At 36.8% G+C, this 23,533-nt stretch overlaps 1 protein-coding gene across 1 annotated transcript; it reads right to left on the bottom strand.

Moving 5' to 3' along the window:
- Positions 1 to 11,731: 11,731 nt before the first annotated feature.
- Positions 11,732 to 23,125, bottom strand: vps11 (VPS11 core subunit of CORVET and HOPS complexes). Its single transcript, XM_053475810.1, has 16 exons — positions 22,976 to 23,125; positions 22,542 to 22,690; positions 22,318 to 22,453; positions 20,654 to 20,817; positions 20,258 to 20,505; positions 19,889 to 20,087; positions 19,521 to 19,672; positions 19,227 to 19,413; positions 17,589 to 17,732; positions 16,853 to 17,050; positions 16,192 to 16,353; positions 15,861 to 15,994; positions 15,498 to 15,700; positions 13,113 to 13,284; positions 12,048 to 12,270; positions 11,732 to 11,932 (listed from the first exon to the last, which is right to left on the bottom strand). The coding sequence occupies exons 1-16, from the start codon at positions 23,112 to 23,114 to the stop codon at positions 11,765 to 11,767; spliced, it is 2,778 nt and encodes a 925-aa protein (XP_053331785.1). The 5' UTR covers positions 23,115 to 23,125; the 3' UTR covers positions 11,732 to 11,764.
- Between the last annotated feature and the right edge of the window lie 408 nt (positions 23,126 to 23,533).

The raw sequence follows: 23,533 nt of genomic DNA, 5'->3' as shown, positions 1-23,533 counted from the left end.
AAAAATGGATCAGCTATAACAAGACAACTTTTGTATATTAAATGGGGATCTTCAAACCTTTATGCCTTGCAGTAGTTTTCAATTTTTCTACATCCTAAAATAGAACAAACAAACAAAAATTAAATTACTAAAAGTTTACTAAAAGTCAGAAATATGTGAGTGGTTAATTTTATTTCAGCGTATGTATTTATTCTAAAATCATCAAGAATAATAAGAATCTGTAAGCTTCAGTTAGGTCTTCATAGATCTTTAACAAGGAAAGAACCACCTCTCATTCACTCTGCACATTAATTCATTCAATTAATTTTAAAGATTTAGCTTACATGCTCATGTGAAATTCTGTCATCCACGAGCCAAAATCAGTTACGTGATATAAATGACGTAAGTTATATAAGTGATGAGATTTACTCCTATTGACATGATTCTATCGATGGGATTTACTGCAAAAAAAATTTATGTCTTTACCATCAGCTTGATCATGTGTTGTACCGTATCAACGTCATAATGCACAGAGTAATTTTATGATTCCTACAATAAATGGTATTCACTGTTTATGTTCAATGTCCCTATAATGTTATTATTTTAAAAAATATTTGCAAACATAGATTAAACTTATAAACAAAAAAAAGAATGATGAGTGAGAATTTTCAGAAATTTTTACAGTGATTGAAGGTGTTTAATTCAATAAAATAAATAAAAAAGTTAAATAAAAAAGTATTTTTACTAAAACTATATAATTAGGTATGACTTTATTGTAAGACCTAACCAATCAAGTCTAACACATGATTTTCCGGAAATTAAACTGTTGAAAAACCTGTATTAAACACTTAATAATAATAATGCTACTACTACTACTACTAATAATAATAACAATAATAATAATAATAATAATAATAAAGTACATTATTTAGATATTATATAGTAAGTTATTATTGTTGTTTTGATTCTCCAGTTATCCAGATTAACCCTGAGATAGGTGTTGCCTAAAACTTGTCACTTGTTTTAAGTGAACATTGTCCTATTAAGCAGTTTTGACAAGTGCACAAATACTGTATCCCACCACTGAAACTGACTTACAGATTTATTTTTTATTTTTTTTTCATTCGAAGCCTGACCTGTACAGTATGTGCCACAGTCTGAACCTGTCAGATCGGACCCCTAAATTTTCAGGTTGGAGAAGAATCTCTGGACCTCTGGCAGTAAAAATCATTTCTAAACCACTGCAGCAGCTTAAACTCACCGTCTATCTCACACTCCTGCGCTAAAGAGTCATGAGAGGATGAAGTGGTTTCTGTACCCAAAACTATAATCAAAATAAAAAGTGTGTTAATAATGGACAAGCTAACCATCAGGAATCGTAATCATACATAGTAAAAGAAGAACAGGTGGAATTTGGTACTCACCCTGCAAAGATAATGTGACATTAAACCATTTAACTGTGTTATTTTTAAATGAGGTTCTCTCCTCATAAATGCCTTCATCCACTTGTGTCAAATTAACCAAAATAAGAGTCATATTCTGTAAATTAAAATCAATATTTTTGCAGGGCTCTATGCATGTAGTATTGTTTGGCTTTTTAACCAAATATAACATTCTCTTTGTTGAATTTTTATCTGGATATTTATTCCATTGCACGCTGTACACATCTGGACTAAGTCCATAGCGTCCTCGAAGCTCCACTCGCCCATGTAACATCCCAGTCACTCTCTCACCATCAACCCTCCTGCCTGCAAAACAATATTTTAATAAAAATGACAGTTTTCATGATTTAAAGTTATAATATACAAATTTAAATATTTGTGCTGATCTTTTTGCCTTATACAGTATGTAACAAAGTAAAGAAATATTTAAATATGACAGATTCTATTACTTACTTCTGTTTAGTGTATGTACTGTATATATTTGAAAAAAAAAAAAAGTCTTACCAATAAATATCCAAAGAAGCATCACAATGAAAAATTCATCTCCTGGCATTGTAAATAAAATCCAAATAAGCACTTAGTACTCTGGTAGGAATTTAAGTTTTAATATTATTATGGTCAATTATTTTAACTCTGCACTACTAGAGCAGCTGTGTGTTCTGACGTTCATCAGCACAGTCATTCTGAAAGTGACCTGACGTCAGTGTTGTGGTTTTACCTAGATGAATCTAATAATAGAGTAAAATAAAACTGTGCATTAGTGTGTTCGAGGTAAAATGTCTTTAAGTGAAGGTATCCCAGCATAAACAAACATTTAAACAGATGCATGCATTGTGTACACATTTTATACTTATATAAATTTTCTAAATGAAAATTACAGGCAGCTGAGAAGTTTAGTTAATTATGCTGCCACTCACAAGATATTGATTTCACAGCATTTTAACAGAGGAACATGTTACCTTATGCTAACATGCATAGAAAACGTTCTTTGAAGAGTGGGGGTGAAGTGGCATTCACCTGTGTGTGCATGTGTAAGAGAGCTGGCATTTCACAAAGGAGCAAATAAATGGCAGAAAATAAAACAACTGTAAGAGTTTTTTTTTTTTTATTCTGAATAAAGTCTGAACAGGAAGTGGAGAGAGAGTCAGTTCTTGTAGACTTGAATGTCTAAGATAACTATGGAAATGCACCAATTAAACTAACATTATAATGGAAATCCTAAAACAATGATATACATCTGTGTTCTTTCCACAAGGAAAGCACAGTGGGGTCAGATTGCTTAGTACATAATTCATGTTTGAAGGTGTATTTAAATTTAAGTAACGTTCAAACCATTTAAGATATAGAAATCAGAAGTGAGAGGATCTGTGTGGAACTTGTATAAAAAGTCACGCAGCGTTTGGTGCTGGAAGCGTGCCGTAGCGCACTGAAAAATTGGTTTGATATCTGATATGACCTATAGTTATAATCTGCCAGACCATGTGCTCTTTAGGCAGACAGAACAACACCGCCCCCCACCCCTACTCTACATTCTGCAATGTACCCATTCTGCAATGTCCTCATTATGCAAACAATTACATTTATAAATGTGTAATCATTGTGATACATACATATTGTATTTATTATTTAACTTTAGTCTGTCTTAACTTTCAAATAGGATTTGGAATTCCTTTAACTCTCCACTCTCACTAGATTACATCTTGCTAGTCTCTAAATTGTCATTTTGCCCAAAATACTTAAAAAAATAAGATTCACTGAAAGCATCAGATTGTCATAGTGGTGTAGTGGATAGCACTGTGGCCTCCCACCTTCAGAGTCAAGGTTTTAATTCCTGCTTCAGATCTGTTTGTGTGAAGTTTGCATATTGCGCGTATGTATGTATGTATGTATGTATGAGTGCCCTGCAATGACTTGGTACCCTATGCAGGGCAAAAAATATATATATTCTGATACCAGAGTTTTTTCTGAACACACCATGGATCATGTAGACACCCAGACTTCTGTTGTTTACTTAACATGAACACTTTGTATCGTCACTTTGTAGCTATTTAAAAGCTGTTCTTGTGTATACAGGGGTTTTGTTGTTATAGTTGCATACTGTATAGACCAACACAGTGGATGCTTGTGCATCATCCCATACACTACCACCTATTGGCCAGTCATGATAAGTGAATTTTTTTCTACCCCAAATCCAAGATGGCCACCAGGAAGTCAGAAATGCAGAACATGCCAGGAATATCTTGTAAATCCTTTTATATGCTAGCATCACAGAACACCTAAGCATTAATATAATTGTTAAAATTTCCAGATATTTATTTTGTGTATGGATAAATTTGCAATTAATCTCATGTCCACTAAATTGGACACCATGCATCACTGGCTAAATTTTAACTGCAATTTATACTAATATAGTTGCAAGCAACGATGACGGGCCCAAGCAACCTGTGCCATTGCCACCCGGGCTCACCACACATATTGTGTGTTATTTGAATGTGTTAAGACCTACAAAAAGCCATCTCCGCCCAGGTGCACCACACAACTTGCACACGTCACACATTATATAGGGCTGATGTCAGTTTGGGCCCTAAATATGTTGAGTGCATTAGTGTGTGTGTTTGTGTCAGTAGTGACAGTGGATCTGAGGATGCTGAAGGAGCTGTGGGTAGATAGCTGTAGATGGCAAGGGAGCTGAGGATGTAATACCAGACAGAGCTCTGGAACAGAAAAAGTTCAGAAATGTCTGGAAAATCAAAGAGAATCAGTTTGAGGGTGACTTGCCTCGTTTTATAGGGGAGTGGAAGGTAAATGTTAGAGGGAATGGGGCCAATAGATTTCTTTATATATTTCCTGAAGATCTGTTAAATGAAATTGTGCACAATACCAACCTGTATGCACTCCAAAATGGAAAAGAGAATCTGGCCCTGACAACAGGAGAACTGAAAACCCTCCTGGGAATAAATAGTCATGCCATACGTCAGATACCCACGATCAAGAATGTACTGGCCAGCATATGGGAGGAGTGGATCTCATGGATCAGTGTGTTGCAATGTATCCTCATAGATGCAAAGACAAGTGGTGGTTCCTCAGAGTGTTCTTTCAATTCTTGGATGTGACTACTATGAATGCCTGGCACCTTTACAAAATGTCTGGGTTGGAAAAAAGGGGTCTCCTTTATTTCAAAGCATCTGTAGCTTGTGCACTAATAAATGCAGGTTCCGTCAAGACACCCATAAGAGGAAGACCAAGTGGCACTCCACCGCTAGTGAAACGCAGAGCAGTGTCCAGGCCACTCCCTGAGATCAGGTTTGGCCATGGAAAACTCTGGCCTCTTCTCACCGAAAAAAAAATGCCAAAAGATGTCATCATGCTGCATGCACACAAAAAACAAAGTATGTTTGCATGCAGTGCCTTGTGGCTGTGTGCCCTGGATGCTTTGCCAATTTCTATAGAAGATAGATTGAAAAAGGAGATGAGAGAGACATGATATGAGAGGATGATAGCAAATCATAGCGGAGAAAGAGCATTTGTTGACCCACAAACAATATTTTTCTTTTTTGTTAATTTCAATATACTATAGTTGGCACTTTTTGTAAGGGCTTGTTTAGCACCTGTAAACTTATGGAAACAGATATTTTTTTGTTTGTTCCCTGGATGTTATGCCAAATTATAATAACTGGTTTCATTTTATTTTCACACAGTATATAATTTTCGTCTATTGATTTGTTAAATGCATATTTCTTTGAGTCAAATGTCAAACGCATGGTGTCCAGCTGAGTGGGCACATTTGTAACTCCATGAAAAATAGATTTAAAAAAAAAATGTATAAATAAAAAAAAATCTTGACTGAGGTTTTCATAATTCATGCATGAAAGGGTTAAATGTGTTCATTGATTTTATTATACACAGAATTACCAAACACTATCGTTATCAATCATGGCAGGTGCTTAAATGATTCAGATCATCCAACAAATTTTGACTTTTACACAAAGATAACCAGTGTAAATATAAATTGCTGTTTTAAAATTATGCTAAAAAATCTCAAAAATCAAACATACAATGCCATGATCTAAAGAAATTTAGGAACATATAAAAAAAACAAAGTAATTGAACAGTGCTAAACCTTCCCAGGAGCGGTCGGCCTACCAAAATTACTCCAAGAGCAAAATGATGACTCATTCAGGAGCTTAAAAGAAACTCTAAAGAACTGAAGGCCTCACTTAAGATCAGCGTTCATGATTTAACAATAAGAACGAGACTGGGAAAAAAATGGCGTTAATACGAGAGTTCCAAGGCAAAAGCCAGGACTGACCAAAAGAACAAAAAAATAAAATAAACATTTTGATTATCGCTTGATTATAGAGACATTGACAATTATTCTGTGTGCCCTGAGCCCCAAATATTGCACATTTGCACACACAATGCTCATTTGCACACTTCTGGACATTTTTCATTCATTCCACTTTTTATTTGCATTTAAATTTTTTTGGTCTCTAATATATTTTTGTTTTATATTTCTTATATATATATTTTTTTTAATTATATTTTGGTCTACCTTCTTATAGTTAAGCAATTTATTTATTTATGGCTTCTTTTTTAAAATTTCTCTCTTACGATATTTCTTGTAAATTGTTTTGTTTTTTAAGGTCACAGGCGGTCGTATAAGCATTTCACTACATATTGTACTGTGTATGACTGTGTATGTGACAAATAAAATTTGAATTTAATTTGACTGATAATACAAAAGTTGGACTTTTTGTGTTGTACTTTTATGTGTGGCGGTAAGGTGTATTTAACACTAGAAAATCTGACTATGCAACCCTGGGAACTCACCCCAGGGACAAAAAAGATATTTAAACCACTAAATTTAGGTATAAAGCACACAGGTTCTATTAATTCGAGAGTAGGTAGGAGACGTGAAGGAGATGTAAAAATGCAATGTTTATTAATACAGAATTACTTAAAAACACACTAAAATCAAGATAAACCAAAAACCCCACTTCAAACAAAAGAAACCTGCTTGGAATGTATATACTGCTGTATAAAACAAAATCAAAAAAAGAATACCAACAGAGCTGAGGTTCACAATAGCCAAAAACGAGGTAGGGTTGTCTTGTACCAGGGCACACTTACACACTTACACACACACACACACACACACGTGTCACACTCCAGGTGAAACACAGCAGACAATCGGAAAGAACCACCACCAGAGAAGAATGCCAGTCTATCATGGAACCTCAGCTCCTGCAACAAAAAAAGAAAATAAATTAATGCAAAAGACTTGAGCGATACTACTTTATAAAATAAACAATAACCCCTTTGAGTTATGCACACATGAAACCAGTTTCAAAAGCTGTGTTTAAACAACGGGCTTACCTACAGCCGCTACAAACACAGACAACAAAGGGGAGCCGGACATGACGCAACCCAGGCAACAGCCAATTAACCTTTAAATAGAAAGATACCTTATTCCAATAGGTAGACACTGCTGTCACTCACCTGAACCCACTACATATGCATAAAACTAACACAGAATTTCATAAAAAGAACATCATACCAACAGTAAAACATGGTGGTGGTAGTGTGAAGGTGGTAGGTGGTAGTGTGATGGACTAGAGCTGCTTTACAAAAAGAAAGTGACATCACTTAAAAAACATTTTGGCCATAACAGGATACATTTTGTGCAAAAATAAGGTAAGTCTCTATTTGGTAAACTGGTACACACAAACACACACATGCTCACATACAAACACAGAATAAAAGATGTTTTATGCACACACACATGGTCACAGTGTTATAGTAAACATTACACACGCACACGGATGTTGATTAGTGATGGGTCGTTCATGAACGATTCGTTCTTTTTGAATGAGTATTTGACATGGCGCAGAAGAACGAGTAGTCAGAGTGATTCATTCTATTTCTGCTCTGCGCACCTGCGCAAAGCAGAGCAAAACCTCTGTATGTTATGCACAGTAAACAAAAATGAGCGGTTCATCTCATAAGTCTTCTAGTCCAAGTAATTCGTTCTTTTTTCTCACGTGACTCCCATAGACGCTATGCAATGCATTACACAGGAAACAGAATTGTGCGGTTCATCTTATGAGTGTTCTAGTCCGGGTCATTTGTTCTTTTGTCACGTGACTCCCATAGACGCTATGCACTGCAGAATTGAGTGCACTGTATAGTGTCAATGAGAGTCACATGAAAAAAGAACGGATGTAAAAGGTGAGCTGCTAATTTTGTTATGTTCTTAGCTGCATTGTAATATTTTCATTACTGGAACTATAGCCAAAAGAACAAAATGGCTTACCTGACTCAAAAAAAATTGTGTGCCCCACAATTCCACAGCGTGTGCAAGAGAGAAGAACCATTGGCTCAGTTGTGATCACGTGATCAAAACAAGCAGCAAAACAAGAAGCGCATGCATACCACATGATACTCGTATCGCTATTTACGCTCGCAAAACAGGTTACTTGCAATCCAAGGTTCCATTGTATATCATTTTCCATGTTTCATTTTTTGTTGAATATTTAATCCATTGCACATGTGCCACATCTAGACTGAGTCCATAGCATCCTTGAAGCTTGACTTTCCTGTATAACAGTCTAGCCACTCTTTCACCATCAACCCTCCTGCCTGCAAAACAATATCAGATGTTTCACAGTTTTCATGATTAAAAGTTATAAAATTTTAACGCCAGTCAAGTCTGCTGATCTTTTTTCTCTGTATTTAAGAAAATAAATAAATCTTTGAATATGACAGATTCTATTACCTACTTCTGTTTATTGTATATTAAAGTCTTACCAATTAATGTCCAAAGAAGCATCACAATGAAAAAGTAATCTCCTGGCATTGTAAATAAAATCCCAATGAACACTAAAAACTCTGGTAGAAATTAAAGTTTTAATATTATTATGGTCAATTATTTTACCTCTGCACTACTTAAGCAGCTGTTTCTCACACTTATCAGAACAGTCATTCTGGAAGTGACCGGAGGTCATTGCCATGTGGTTTCACACAAATAAAACTAATAATAGAAGGAAAAAACATATTATTTTGTCTGAGGTAAAACGTCTTTAAATGTCTATTGTGTCAGGTAAAATGTATTTTAAAATATCCTTAATAAAAAATACAAAATTTCTTAATAAAATTACAGACTGCTGAGAAGTTTAATTAAGAGTACTACTACTCACAAGATACTGATGTCATAATATTTGAACAAAACACCATGTTACTCTTCTAATGTTCTTTATGAACATTTAATAAGTGATGTTTGAAGGGTTACATCTTGCTAGAACAGTCTTTAAATTGTCATTCATTCAAAATACCTTTAAAAATAGGATTCACTAAAAGCATCAGCGTGGCATGGTGGCGTAGTGGTTAGTACTGTGGCCTCCCACCACCAGAGTCAAGGGTTTAATTCCTGTTTCGAGTCTGTGTGAGTTGTTGCATGTTGTGTGTATAAAAAATAATGAATAGAGATCAGTGAAATAAGTCAAGATGCATGGTAAAAACTGATAGTAGATATAACAAATTAATAGTGAAAGTCTGAGAATTTCCAAATGCACTATGTGATAAGAACCGGGGTTGTTTCTGTTGGTCAGGTCTAGGCTCAGAGCGGTTATGTGGCAGTAAAATGAAATCAGCTGATGATCTGAATTTACTGAATGACCAGGTTATTACATTATTGGAGTTTTCCAGAAACAAAATAAGTAAACTGGTGGACAATCAAGCACTTAATAATAATGAAGTAATACAAATGATACAAAGTTATTATTGTTGCTGTTTTAACTCCCCAGTTTTATAGATTACACCTGAGATTACAACTGACTAAACTGGTCAGGTTGGACCCCTGCATGTTCTTGTAAAAAATCTCATCACCTCTGGCTGTGAAAACCATTTATAAACCACTGCATCAACTTAAATTCACCTTCATTTGAAGACGAAGACAAGGTATTACAGAATGGAGATTCTGAACTCAAAACTAGAATCAAAAGATAAAAGTGAGTTAATAATAGACAAAACAACTGTCAAGAATCGTAATCACATACAGTAGGTGAAATTTTGTACTCACCTTACAAAGATAATGTGACAATAAAAGACTTAACTGTGTTATTGTTAAGTAACTGTTATTTTTAAATGTGGTTCTCATACATGCCTTCATCCTCTTGTGTCAAATTAGCCAAAATAAAACTCATATTTTGTAAATTAAAATCTATATTTTTGCAGGGCTTTATGCATGTAGTATTGTTTGGCTTTTTAACCAAATGATTTTTTATTTAATGTTCCAGTCACATTCTCACCATCAACCCCCCTGCCTGAAAAAGAATATTAGATCTTCCACTGTATTAGTGATTATAATTATGATATACAAATGTAAATGATTGTCATGTGTGTTAATCATTTTTACCTGTTCTTAAGTAAATACTGAAATCTTTGTCTATGACAGATCTATTACTTACTTCTGCTAACTGTATAAATATATTTAGAAAAAAAAAGTCTTATCAACAAATGTCCAAAGAAGCATCACAATAAAGCATCACCTCATTGTAAATATAATTCAAATAAATTAATCTGGTAGGAACGAAAATTCTAATATTATTATTGTGTTCAATTATTTTAACTCTGCACTACTAGAGCAGCTCTATGTTCTGATGCTTACTAACGCAGTCATTCTAAAAGTGAGCTGATGTCAGTGCCATGTGGTTTCATGCAGCCAAAACTAACAAAAAAGGTGGGAAAAAACAGTGCATCAGTATGTCTGAGGTAAAATGCCTTTATTTGAAGATATCTCAGCGTGAACAGATATTTGTACTCATTTCATATTTATATAAACTTTCTTAATAAAAATTAGAGGTTGATGAGAAGTTAAAGAATTTAAACAGAACAACATGTAACTCTTCTAACGTTCTGGAGTGGCATTCACCCGTTTGTGCATGTGTAAGAGAGCTGGAGCAAAAGAACAGGGAAAAAAGGGCGACATGCAAGCAAGCAACAGACAGCGACTCCCCAGTTTTGACACATTTAAGAAATGAAGTGAAAGATAAATTTTCTAATATTAGTGGGATACTCCAAATGATTATCCAACAAAATTAGTTTAATCTAAATTTGAGATCCTAAAATCTCAAACAGAGAAAAGGAAAGTGTTATTGCAAATAATCTTTCCCACACCTCTGTAATAAGATTTGTCACTTGAAAATTAACTTGTTATAAAAAGTCAGGTACTAAATCTTTGCATACATTTACTGCATTACAGGACAAAGAAACCTGACAATTCAGATAGATACACGAAGTCCATTAAATAAAACAGCCCTACAAGTTTTTTCTTCAATTCTGAAAGTCTGAACTGATGTTGGAGAAGGGTGATTCAGTTCCTGTAGACTGGAATGTCCAAGACAACTACAGAAATTATAATGCAATGATCCTAAAACCATAATACAAAGTTGTGTGTTCTTTACTGTTTTAAGGAAGCCGCAAGGAGAGCGCAGTAAGGTCAGACTGTTTAGAACATGATTTATGTTCGTAGGTGTATTTAAATTCATGTAATGCTTCAACAATTTAACATTCAGGTCAAAGGTGAGCGGATCTCTGTGAGGTTGGTGTAAGAAGTCAAGAAGATTACCCCATGACACACTGGAAAATTTATTCGCTATCGGATGTGGCAAAGTTATAATCTGCCAGCTCTGTAGGCAGACAGACCAACACAAACCCCTTACCCCTACTCTACATTCTTTACTCTGCAATGTTCCTTGTAATTTTTATTCAATTACATGTATAATTGTAAAATTGTAACATCATTGTAATACAGTATATACATCTCGCATTTATCATTCTGTACAAAATGCTTTAAAAATACAAGATTTAGTGAATGCAAAACAAACTGCAGATTCAACAATAAGTGCTTCACTGCCTTTTATTTAATGCCAGAAATTTTAACATTTATTCTTTAAAGTTGATTGCAAACAGTGGCTGCTGTACAGTTTGTAATTATGAAAATAAACTGACAAACTACATGCTTACTGAAGTCAGTACACTTTAAATGAAAAGCATACAATAAGGGAACAAATTAGTAATTCACAGTGCATAAAAAGGTGCTTACCCCAGTGTGATGATGTAAGCAGTTCAAAAGATATTTGCAAGATATATTAAACTGACTATTAGAGATGGTATGCATTTCCATAAGGTCCACATCTGCACAACAGGACTGTTACTATTGAACAACAGTAAGCAGAATATAATTTAGTAATAACTAATCTTGGCAACATAATTCAGTTTTATTTATTAGGACATAACATTACTCAACATAACTCAGCCTTCCACTTTGACATTTAATGTGATTTTTAAGCATTTCTTTTGGTATGAATGAGAAGGTCTCTCTGTAGATCAGCTTCTAAATTCCCAGCCCCTGTCTTACTCCCAGGAGGATCTGTTATCAAAGTCAGTTTGTTGAAAACTCCACGGCCAAAGTAGTCTGCCACCACTGAGAAACCGTCGTTAGAACTCCTCAACTATAAAGGGAAATAAATTTCATAAATTTTATTTATGAAAGCCATTACAAAACAAAATTGAGAAAATTTGGCATAATATATTGAGGCATGTATTGCATGTGTTTATTTAGTGTACCTGTCCATTAAAGTGGTCATGTAGATCCCGTTTCTGCTCCTGTGCCCGTAACATGTCCATCACCTTTCTGTTTTCAGGAGTGCATGTCGGGCACTCACTCTCGCTCTCTGCATAGCTTTCGAAGCAGTGCTGATGAAAAGAGTGACCGCAAAGGAAATGTACTGATGGCAGCTCGAGAGGGCTATTGCACATGCTGCACTTTGTCTTTTGAAAAATCTTTGCACTGTTAAAAAAAAAAAAAAAAGTATTTAATAACGAGAGGCATTCAATTCAAACAGGAATTGTACAAAATAACAGAACACACTTATGAGAGTAAAAACTGCCTTTATGTTTCTATATAATCGATTGCTACTCTAATGCACTTATCCCAGCATTTTATTATTATTGTTGGATACCATAGCGGTAGAAAGTTCTCAGCATATCAGAGTCATGATCGGACTGCCTGGTTTACATCTAAAAAGCTGGCCTCCCAGGAACTCTTAAGAACTTTAATGGCCATAACAGGTGACAATCACTCGGAATGAGGTCAGGACGGGACAGGAGATGTGGCAATAACCCTCAGCCAAGTTCTTCTAATGTGCAAGTTGTGCAGTGGGCAGAATGCAGGCTTGCATTGAACTGCAAAAATAGAATGCCTTTGATCATCAAAGCAGGACGTTTTAATTGTATTGAAGGAAGGGCTATTAAAGGAGCTCTAGGGAGGCCAGTGTTTCAGACATGAAGGCAGTCTAATTAGGCACCAGTGTACTAGGAAAAATTTCTATGTTGATGACGTCCAAGCACTTGTAAAACAGTCAAATGAAGTGCGTTAGTGTAACATAGGATTATATGAAGAAATAAAGGTAGTTTTCCTCTCAGTTACTCTCATATTTCTGCACATTCAAAAAGTCCTGAGTGGTCATGGATAAATCATTCTGTAGCAATCAAATATTTCCTAAAGGAGAACAAAATGTTTATTTAGTCCTGCATAAATCATTATGAAGTGTAGTTTTATACCAAACAAAAATAGCTAAAAAGCAGAATGTATGTCTTTATTAAAAGACACAGCATCCTTAGTAGTTTTACCTGGTGCTGAGTTCCTGGATTTCAGCACGCAGGTGTGCAGTCTCCTCACGGTACTGCTGAATCTTTCTCTCATCTTCTTCAATCTGCTTGCTCTCCCTTTGCAGTTTGTTAATTAGATAATCTTTAATTACTGACAGCGTCGCGGTGGAGTTATGGGCGAGTGTCTGTACCACTGTGAAAAACAATGAAATAAATGAATAAATAACAATAACAATAATAAATAATAAAGAACAGATACAATCACACATTTTGTAGAATTTGCACAAATTAAAGATTTTGCACACTCTAGTTACTTTTTAGGTTCCTTCCTTGTACAGTCATGCAAGAACAAAAAGTATGTTTTTTAATTGTGTTTTATTTAATCATAAAAAAACCAGTTCCTAAATTAAATAATTGCATTATCCACCGCAGCTTCTAAATACTTACTTGTGTATACATTCAGAAACCAAGTTAAAAAAAATTGATATACAGTGAAACCTCGGATTGCGAGTAACGTGGTTTGCGAGTGTTCCGCAAGACGAGCAAATATTTTTAATAAATTTTGACTTGAAAAACGAGTCTTGGTTTACGAGTACCGACTATCATGTATCACACATGCACTTCTTGTTTTGATGCTGAGCGTCACGTGATCACGACTAAGCCAACGGTTTTTTCCCCCCTCTTGCGCTGCGTAATCGTCTCCACTGCCGGGTCAACATCTGTCCACGCGTGTACTGGTTACTATAACACTGTTACCATGTGTATGTACAACGTTTTATTTTGTGTTTGTACAGTGCATGTGTACTGTTTCTTATAACACACGCGTGTAAAGCAAAAGAAAGTCTCATTAGAAAGGTTAAAAATCCATTTTCTCTCTCTCTCTAATACGTGTGTGCACGTGTGTAATTCTCGCCGCGTGTGTGTGTGCGCGTGCGCGTGTGTGTGTGAAGTAGAGAGGGGGTGCTTCACACACACACACACACACACACACAAACACACATACACTCTGCTCTACACAGAAACGCTGATCTGTCGCGATTTCTTTTAAAGGTAAAGTGCAGGTTCATTTGTTTGTTTGTTTTACTTTACAGCAGTGATACCGTTAATATGCACTTACGCGATGTTCCTTGCTTATTTTTCCGACAAAACAGCCTTTCCGTTAATGGCTGTGTGTGTGTGTGTGTGTGCGTGTGCGTGTATGTGTGTGTGAGTGAAATTTAAAGAGAGGAGAAAGGTTTACTGTGTAAGATGAGAAGGCGGAGATGGGAGGGGCTGGCACACACACCCACCAACTGCGCGCATAAACGGAAACACATCACTTATTAATTTTTTTTAAAGGTAAAGTGCAGGTCAATTTGTTTTATTTTTACTTTATATTTTGTATTAATTATTTTTATGTATTTATTTTTTGGGGCTGTGGAACGAATAATTTGAGTTTCCATTATTTTTTAAGTGTTTGGGAATACGAGCCCAATTCTGGAATGGATTATGCTCATTATCCAAGGTTTCACTGTATTAAAGCCATGTTTAGCATTAATTACATTTCAGTAAACTTTGGAGTAAATCTTTTCTTTAAGAGTATCAGTCTCACAGTTTTAAAAAACATCTCACACTTTACAACATTGCCTTAGTTTGTTGATATATGAGAATTTATATATGCAGAGCTTTCTTAAGATTTAATCCACAGCATCTCCATGGAACTGAGGTCTAGATTTTAACCTTCCAATCTCAGGAGTTGGGGCGCATCTGCAAATTCAGTCCAAAGTCAGATTGTTTAAAGATTTTGAGAGTCCCTCATTTGTAACCAATCACTGTAGAACTGTGAATTTCAATTTGTTTGGAGACACTTCCCAGATGTGACATGACCTGCTTTTATACAGTACAGGTAGTCACAGTTCTTAATGATTAATCTTGTGTATTTCATTAGTAATACCTGGCGTCTACGTTTTCATTTAAAAGTGGGGAAATTGAAAGGGTGCTCTATTTTTTCCTCAACCGGTTTTGAAAAATTGTAGACTAGTAACGTTTTTACTAAGTACTGAAAATTTTTTGTCACCACATGCAGACATTGGTTTATTTATAGAATTTCATGAGGATCACAGAATTGTTATTTAGGCCCTGATGTCAGTTTTATTACAGGCACAAAATAAAAACTGCTTAATGTTCCTTTAAACACTATGTGTAACCAAAAGACACAGAATTTATCGCAATATCATTAGAAAACCGAAAGCACTAAACTAAGTGCCACATGGGCTCAAACTACAACAGGATGTCTTAATGTGTCATAACCAGGCAACTTAGCAAAGCATCTTTAAAAAAAAATAATAATAAATTTAACGTTGTAAACAGCACCTAGAGGTGTGAAAACCAGTGAAGCGAAAATGCATCTGCGTACAGGTAATTTACCCAGAAGTGGTGGCATGAGGTTGTTCTGATCTATGTGTTGCAAGACCTCGCTAATGTAAGCCTTGCAGTCTTCTTCTTTCCGCGCAAAGTAGCCCAAAGCCTGTTCCCACAGACAAACTTCCTGATTGCCAAAGCGCTTGCACGCCTCCACCACTTTAGAATACTCCTCATTCTGCATGTGGTAGTGCATGATCTGCTGGTACCTACAGAAAGACATTTAAGTTCTAGATACAGGTATACTGGTACTACTGAGTTTTTTCCGTTTGGCCCTTTTCATTTCTGAGAGAAGATTGTTAACCATTACTGCCATATTTGCTCCTAACAGAAGAACAATTATTATAAATGTGTAACAATAATCCTTACAGTTTGCCCTTCTCATACAGGTAGAGCACTCCTTCTTTAAAGTTGTGCATTTGGCAGAGAACCAGCGCCTTATCGAACACTGTGTTTTCACTCCTCAGCAGTGACAATGCTGCCCCCTGCAGTTCTGTCTTATTCTAAATGAGAATAAAAAGGGTGGTTAGTGACGTCTTTCAAAATCCTGGTCTTTCTATGATAATGTACTTTATGTCTAGTTCCATATTATTTTAATAAATTTACTTCATTGTACAGCAAAATCAGATTGATGCAGAGTTCTTTAATCTTGCAAATATTAAAGATTATATCCTGTATAAGCATAATATAACGTGTTCACCTTAGGATCTGTTTCATGAGCCCAGTCCTGCAGCCGAAGCTCAAGCAGTGTATCATACACCCCTTGCGGTGACAATGGTTCCACATGAATCATGTGCTCAAGAAATGCTCGCAGCTCTCGTGGATTATTAGCAAAGATAGGGATAAATTCTTCTGAACTGGCCTGAAAAACAAAGGTAAAGATCAGAATATGTGGAAGATTAGATTAAAGTATTGGGGGGTTTTTTTGTAAGGAAGTTACTATTTTAAAGTTTGATAGCTTTAACTAAAACTTCATCTTAATTGCAGTTTTTATAAAAATTTGATTACAAGTCCTAATTATGCAATATATACAGTATGTGATGCACAAATTATTTGAAAATATAATGACTGACTGATTCTTGTCCTGTGTTCTTAAGAAGCTAGTAGCTAAATTATACTCATAAATTTAATCTGTGCTGCAATCGCATACAACAAAATGCCACTGATCACCCTAAAACAACAGGGCAATTTCTCTTCAGTTCCTAAACACCTCTACAAATCTTGTTTCTTAATGTAATATCTGCACACATCACATCCACACTTACTTCCTTGGATATAAACCAGTCATGTTTACACTAAAGAACACTGACCCACTACTACAGTCTCAAAATGAAAGAGGACAAACAAACAAAAGAAATCACCTTGTCCATTGCTAATTTGTCCACACTGTCCCGGTCAGAGGAGTCCTGGGTGGGTTGGTAATTGGTACAAAGCCTTTTTAGCAGCACAGTGGTGCCCTCGGGAACATGAAGCATCAGAGTTTTCCCATAGTGCTTCATATTAGTCTCAGCCTGCTCAAACGGCAGACGCCCAATATAGCGAAGAGCCTCCTGGTAGTTCTGTGCATAGCAATAACATAAAAAAACTATGTGGATTACATGTACCTGGTTTCCACATCATTTAATATTTTATAATTTCAGTATATAATATTTGTGTCTTTATAAGGAAATTATATTATAAGTATGTCTGAATGCAGTGCCGGTCCCAAACCCAGATAAAATTGGAGGGTTGTGTCAGGAAGGGCATCCAGGATAAAAACATGTGCCAAGTTGTGAGTGGATCGGACGGTTCACTGTGCTTACAACTTAACAACCTTGGCAAGCTACGCCTTTATGGACCTTGCTTGTGCAATGCTGGGACATTTGTGGTTCCCTTCATTCCAGTGAAGGGAAATATTATTGTTACAACATACAAAGAATTTCTGGTATACAATTGTTAATGGTTACGGTTGCAGCAATAGTTATGGGAAGGCCCACATATAGGTGTGATGGTTAGGTGTCCACATACTATGCCTGGCATATAGGGTACATCTATGATCATAGCAAAAAAAATCTCCACAATACTAAAGATGGGTATAGATCTCAGAAACTTCCCTACCTTCAAATCCTCCAGCTGAATCTTTAAGTACCACTCATGATGGGAGTGTTTCTCTGCCAGGAAAACAGCGTGGCTATGGTACCCAGCCTGGCGCAGCACCTTTATGGCTATCTCCACATCAAAATGCACCTCACTCTCGCTGCTCTAAAGGGGGTGAGAAAACGAAAACAGTGATCAGCCTGACCTTGCTAAAACTTGAGTAGTTTTTAAAATATAAATTTTTATTAGAATCAAAAGACCCCAATGTAAATACTGTAAATAAATAAACATTCCATCAACAATGGATTCTTGCTTTTACTGGGTATGACTGAATAACGTTTCTACTTAAACCTGTTCACCTGTTCTAGTAAAGAATCAGTCAGAGAGCTGCTGATTCTTTAATATCGGCAAATATTATGGCTTCTTTCTTATGACTCGTCATAGATATGCACTCACCAGCCACTTCATTGGGTACACCTGTTCCACCCTAACTGCACATTGACTTAAATACGGAATTAACCAATCACATGGAAGGAACTGAATGTATTTGGGTATGTAAACATGGTCGAGATAATCTGCTAAAGTTCACAATGAGCATTAGAATGGGGTTGAAGGGTGATTGAAGTGACTTTGAACAAAAATGCCTTGTTGATGCCAGAAGTCAGAGGAGAATGGCCAGACTGGTTCAAGCTGATGGAAAGGCAACAGTAACTCAAGTAACGTATGCCGATGAGCATCTCTTAACGCCTAACACCTCAAACCTTGAAGCGTATCGGCTACAGCAACAGGAACGCACAGCTAGTGCCACTCCTGGCAGAAGCTAAGGCTACAATTTGCATGGGCTCTGCAAAATTGGACAATAGAAAGTAAAAGCAAATGTGACATTCAGATGGTAGGGTCAGAATTTGGTGTAAACAACATGAAAGCATGGATCCAACCTGGTTTTGGTGGTGTCAGGGTGTGGGGGATATTTTCTTGGCACACATGGAGCCTCTTAGTCTTAACTGAGCATTGTTTAAATGCAACAGACAACCCGAGTATTGTTACTGATTATGTCCCATCCTATATGACCAGTAGGATTAGCCTGCCATGACACAAAGCTAAAATGATCTCAAACTGGTTTCCTCTCAAACCTAACACAGAGTTCACTGTGCTAAAATGTAATAGGTCTTAAAGCTGCTCAATCCAATAGAGCACCTTTGGGTTGAATGGGAGATTTGCATCGTTTTAGGCGACAAATCTGCAGCAACTATGTGATGCTATTATGGCAATATGCATCAAAACCTCAAAAGAATGTTTCCAGCACCTTGTCGAATCTATGACATGAAGAATTTGGGCACTTCTGAAGGCAAAAGGGGGCCAAACCAGTACTAGCATGGTTTCCTAAAAGTGGCTGGTGAGAGTATATGACAGTACAGCACAGTAAATTTCTGTCATTCTGGTTTTCTAGCAAATGCCAGCCAAACCATTAGAGCTAGAGTTAAACATTTATATTTTATTTATTTCCAGATTTCCAAGTATGACTGCAAAGCAAACAAACAGATTAATTCAGAGGTATCACTACCTATAAGCATGAACAACACTAACATATTTGACAGGAAATGCTAACATCAACCCATCATTCATCCAGATCAGTGTGAACTTTGTGTTCTGACAGACCTTAATGAACTCCTCCAGCTTGGAGCTGTCCTTCAGTTTGGTGTAGCAGTTGAGAAGCAGCGTGGTGTGATCTGCGTTGGCCAGCGATTGCCTGTGAAGTGCCTGCAGGTATGCAGTAAGGTTGTGAATTCTCTGAGCATCCAGGAACTTACGGATGACGTACGACGGTTCCAGTTTCCCAATAGTTCTATAAAAAGAAAAGTAATTGTGGTTGCTCATATTGGGATTATAACTAACCAGAAGTAACCAGTCACTTTAGGAATTCTGAGAGTACTTAATGAGGAGAACTCATACCGAATATACTGTTGGATAGCTCCATCATGGTCCCCTTTGATGTACAGATGGTCTCCATACTGCCGAAATATCTCAGAAAGGCCATCATTATCCAGATGTTGGCTCTTTGCAAGGTTAATCGCCATCACAAACAGGTTCTTCTTAAAAAGCATCTACAAGGAAGAGGATTCGATATTTAACTGAAAAATCCCGAAAATACCCCTAAAATAATTGATCAATTACTTTATGAACTTGCATCTAACCACAAGGAATGGTATTGATTGGAATTCATTGAAGTAAATGCTATTTATTGTTACTCTGAATTATGTAGGATTTGTAGCAATACAAAAGTGACAAGATAAAGCAGTGCAATCAAACAATGAAAAGACCTCAAGCTTAGTCTGGGTATCCTTCTCTTGCAGCATAAACATCTTTCCATCTCTTGTCAAGACGTAAAACGAGCCCCACTCTGCCAGGACGTCTATAATGTCATCAAATGCTGCACTGTAGGCGATGAATTTATTGTCCAGGTCGTAAATGGTCAAGACTTGCTTTTCTGTTGGAGACTGTCTAGGACCAAAGTCAGGCCTGCACCAGAGGGGGGAAAAAAGCCATAGAATTTTAATGTTATTTAGTAACTATGTCCCAACAAGGGAAAAAAGCATTTTTTTTAGTCTCATGTGTATAATATTTGGGGGGGGGGGGGGGTGGAAGGGGGATGGAAACAGGGACAGATACTATATACAAGTGACTCCTACTTGTTAGGTGACTTGATGTCTTGGGAAACCAGAAGTAAGTAGCCCCGATGCCAGTGCGTCAGGATTTTATGTCCATCAAAGGCAAAGCAGGGTCCTCTTTCATCAGGCTGGTACAGATACACACAGTCATCTCCGGCTACAATAAACTGCGAGTCCTGGGAAGGGTCCGTGAGGGCAGAGCAGCGCAAAGCGCAGCCGTGGGTGTCTAGCTCCAAACGAGGATACTCCTTCATAGACAACGTGTAACTCTGGCAGCACAACAAACCAACGCAGATAATAAGTTAATTTATGTTTACTCTTCACATTTAAAATACAAATTGCACAAACCAATCATTAATAAACAAATGGCATAAGGACAAGTCTATACTTTTACTTAGTCAAACAACTAAAGCATACCTGCACTTTCTCAAGAGTAGCCACAAACAAGTGGGTGACTTTTCCTGCCTGGCGGAAAGCCAGACCTGTGACAGGACAGCTTCCCTCATGAAGGGTGAGGGTTTTACTGTGCCTGTCCCTGGTGATGTCACCTTTAGTCAAAACTACACTGCCATCTGTGAAGCCTAAAAACCATTTAATACATTAGCATTGTATTTTTTTTTTTTACATTAATTTTTTTTTTCATTTTTATTTGCTTAGTAATATAATAAATAAAACATGCTGTACACTTACAATAACTGCATTTAACATTACTTAATAGGTACATGTATTAAACATTTTATCACATAAACCTATTATATAGATTTCAGCTTTGTACACAAACGATTAGTGGAATTGCTGCTGTGTAGAGGCAAGAAATATATCACTCTCTCACTTACTTACTCATCATCTATACCGCTTTAGCCTGTATTCAGTGTCGCTGGGGGCATGGAGCCTATCCCCGGAGATAGGGTGCACCCTGGACAGGGTGGCAATCCATCATAGGGCGCACACACACATACAGACACTCCCACACTCATTCACACACTACAGGCAATTTGGGAAGGCCAATTAGCTTAGTCTGCAGGTCTTTGGACGGTGAAAGGAAACCAGATTACTTGAAGAAAACTCACCAAGCACGGGGGGACACACGCAAACTTCATGCACACAGAAATGGGAATCGAACCTGGCCAGGAATCGAACCCGGACCCTGAAGGTGCAAGGTGACAGTGCTAACCACTACACTACTTTGCTGCCAAGCAAGTAATATATACAGTAAATCATATAACAATTAGTAAAGGAATTTCTACAATAAATAGCTTGCAACAATCTAGCAGTACAGGGAGATTGTTCAATGACATTTTATTTAATATAAATTACTGCTTTCAGACACAAACAACGAAGGTTTACAGAGCAATTCATAGATGCTGTGTTTTAGAGATGGGGGCATCCATTTAGTTGTGCATTATGAGTTTTTGGGTTGCAAATTCATGCATCACTACAATGACTCCAAAATAGCCTTTTAAAAATAATTTATAATTGATATATATATTTGCATTTGAGGTGGTAAAACATTACCATTCCTCTATAATCTTACAGGTACAGGTCCTACATGTGAAGAACTATTCACACATTGACAGGCAGCACATCATCCTTTGCTAAGTTTGTTTAAAATTATAATAAGTCTAATAATAATAATAATAATAATATTGAATCAGGACTTTTAAAAAATTAAGAAGTAATACTTCTAAAATACCAATGCAAATTAAATCGGCACCTAGGTGTTGTGATAATTTCTTATTGGGTGGTCGCTCGTCATTTCCATCCCTACGGCGTATAGAAAAATAAAAGGAGCTATAGTGTCTAACTGTTGTTGTTGTTGGTCTGTTTGACACAACCCTCCCATTTTATCCTGGCTTGGGACCGGCACTGCATCCAGTGGCTGGATTTTGGGCACTGGCTGGGAATCGAACCCGGGCTTTCGCCTGGCAGGCGAAACACCAGGTTTTTTTTACACTCGTAAAAGTTGGTTAGCCCAGGTTTATAACAAAGTGTCATGTAAATATACACATTTAAACATCTAAATCATGCTTTCGTGCTAGTTAACCAACAACAGTTCCTTAATACAGAGACAAGTACTGTACCTATGGCCATGAAATTGAGATTCTCATGTACACTGAGACAGGACACTTCTGCAGGTTTGTTTCCAGGAATGGCTGGAAATATACGAGTGCACAAAGGACTGCCGCTGTCTCTCTTATCTGTGTTCCACACCTTAACCTGAATCACAGGTGTACACAAACGGACAAATCATGGACATGAGCGTGCATCGATTGAAATCTAAAAGCAGATAAAGATAACGACTTACCAGTGGGTTAATGCCATGTTCATCCTGGCCCACTGACACCAGGATGCTGTGTTGTTTCAGCTGGTACAGATGTGTCACCCGCAGTTTATAAGCCTGGAAGGAAGTCAGCTGCAATGATCTGGATAAAAACCAGATCTGACCGTCCATATGTACAGCACAGGAGTTAAGAAAGTAATGGAGATTTTTAACAGACCCATTTAACTGTTTATATATCACATGAATTTAACTACGTTGTCTTATACTGCACATACAAGATTGCCAGATTAAGACCAGGTAAACTTTCACTACACATACAAACCGAGAGTTAAACTGAGTAATCATTCAGAAATAGAAGTCATGGATTAAAACTTTAACAGTTATTTACGTTACTGTAACTGACACAAGATGCTAGCTAGCCACAACAACAACAAGCGTCAACATGAATTAAAGGATATCTCCGAGAACAACATGTCCCCGGCCTGAATCACAAGCCGATATGCCTTTCGGCAACGCAAAGTTTCCATTCTCACTCGGGTCTTTCACCGCTTCTTTATCAAAAAATACAAAGCGCCTCCACTGCAAGAACGCAGCCATTTTATCACCAAGCCCTGCTCAGATCATGTGACTAACATCGGGGTCATGTGACCAGAGTCGGGTTCCTGTTTTTAAGCCATCATTTTATCAGAGATGACTCACTCACTCACTCGACTTCTGGAACCTACCAGGAGACTTAGGGCACGAGGCAGGGTACACCCTGGACAGGGAGGCAATCCATCGCAGGGCACACACATATATTGTTCATACATACGCTCACATCAGAGATAAAATAAAATACAAAGCGCTGTCTTTGGTCACAGAACTTTCCAAGAACCTTATAAAATCCCATAACCCCCCACCACCTAATGATAGTTATAATAATCATAATAATAAATATGAAAAAAACTTTAGTTCATACCTTTCAAAATATTTCATAATATGTATATTTCTTTTTTTTCTTCTTTTTTCTTCTTTTT

Source organism: Clarias gariepinus, chromosome 17, assembly GCF_024256425.1.
Source record: "Clarias gariepinus isolate MV-2021 ecotype Netherlands chromosome 17, CGAR_prim_01v2, whole genome shotgun sequence".
Taxonomy (NCBI): domain Eukaryota; kingdom Metazoa; phylum Chordata; class Actinopteri; order Siluriformes; family Clariidae; genus Clarias; species Clarias gariepinus.
This window is presented reverse-complemented; position numbering and strand designations above follow the sequence as displayed.

Excerpts from the sequence above, each read along its gene's own strand:
- vps11 (XM_053475810.1), bottom strand. The coding sequence starts at position 23,114 with ATGGCTGCGTTCTTGCAGTGGAGGCGCTTTGTATTTTTTGATAAAGAA. Across the intron at positions 20,818-22,317 it reads TCTCAATTTCATGGCCATAG|GCTTCACAGATGGCAGTGTA; the intron begins GTACAGTACTTG and ends AATGGTTTTTAG. Across the intron at positions 20,506-20,653 it reads CTACTCTTGAGAAAGTGCAG|AGTTACACGTTGTCTATGAA; the intron begins GTATGCTTTAGT and ends TTGTGCTGCCAG.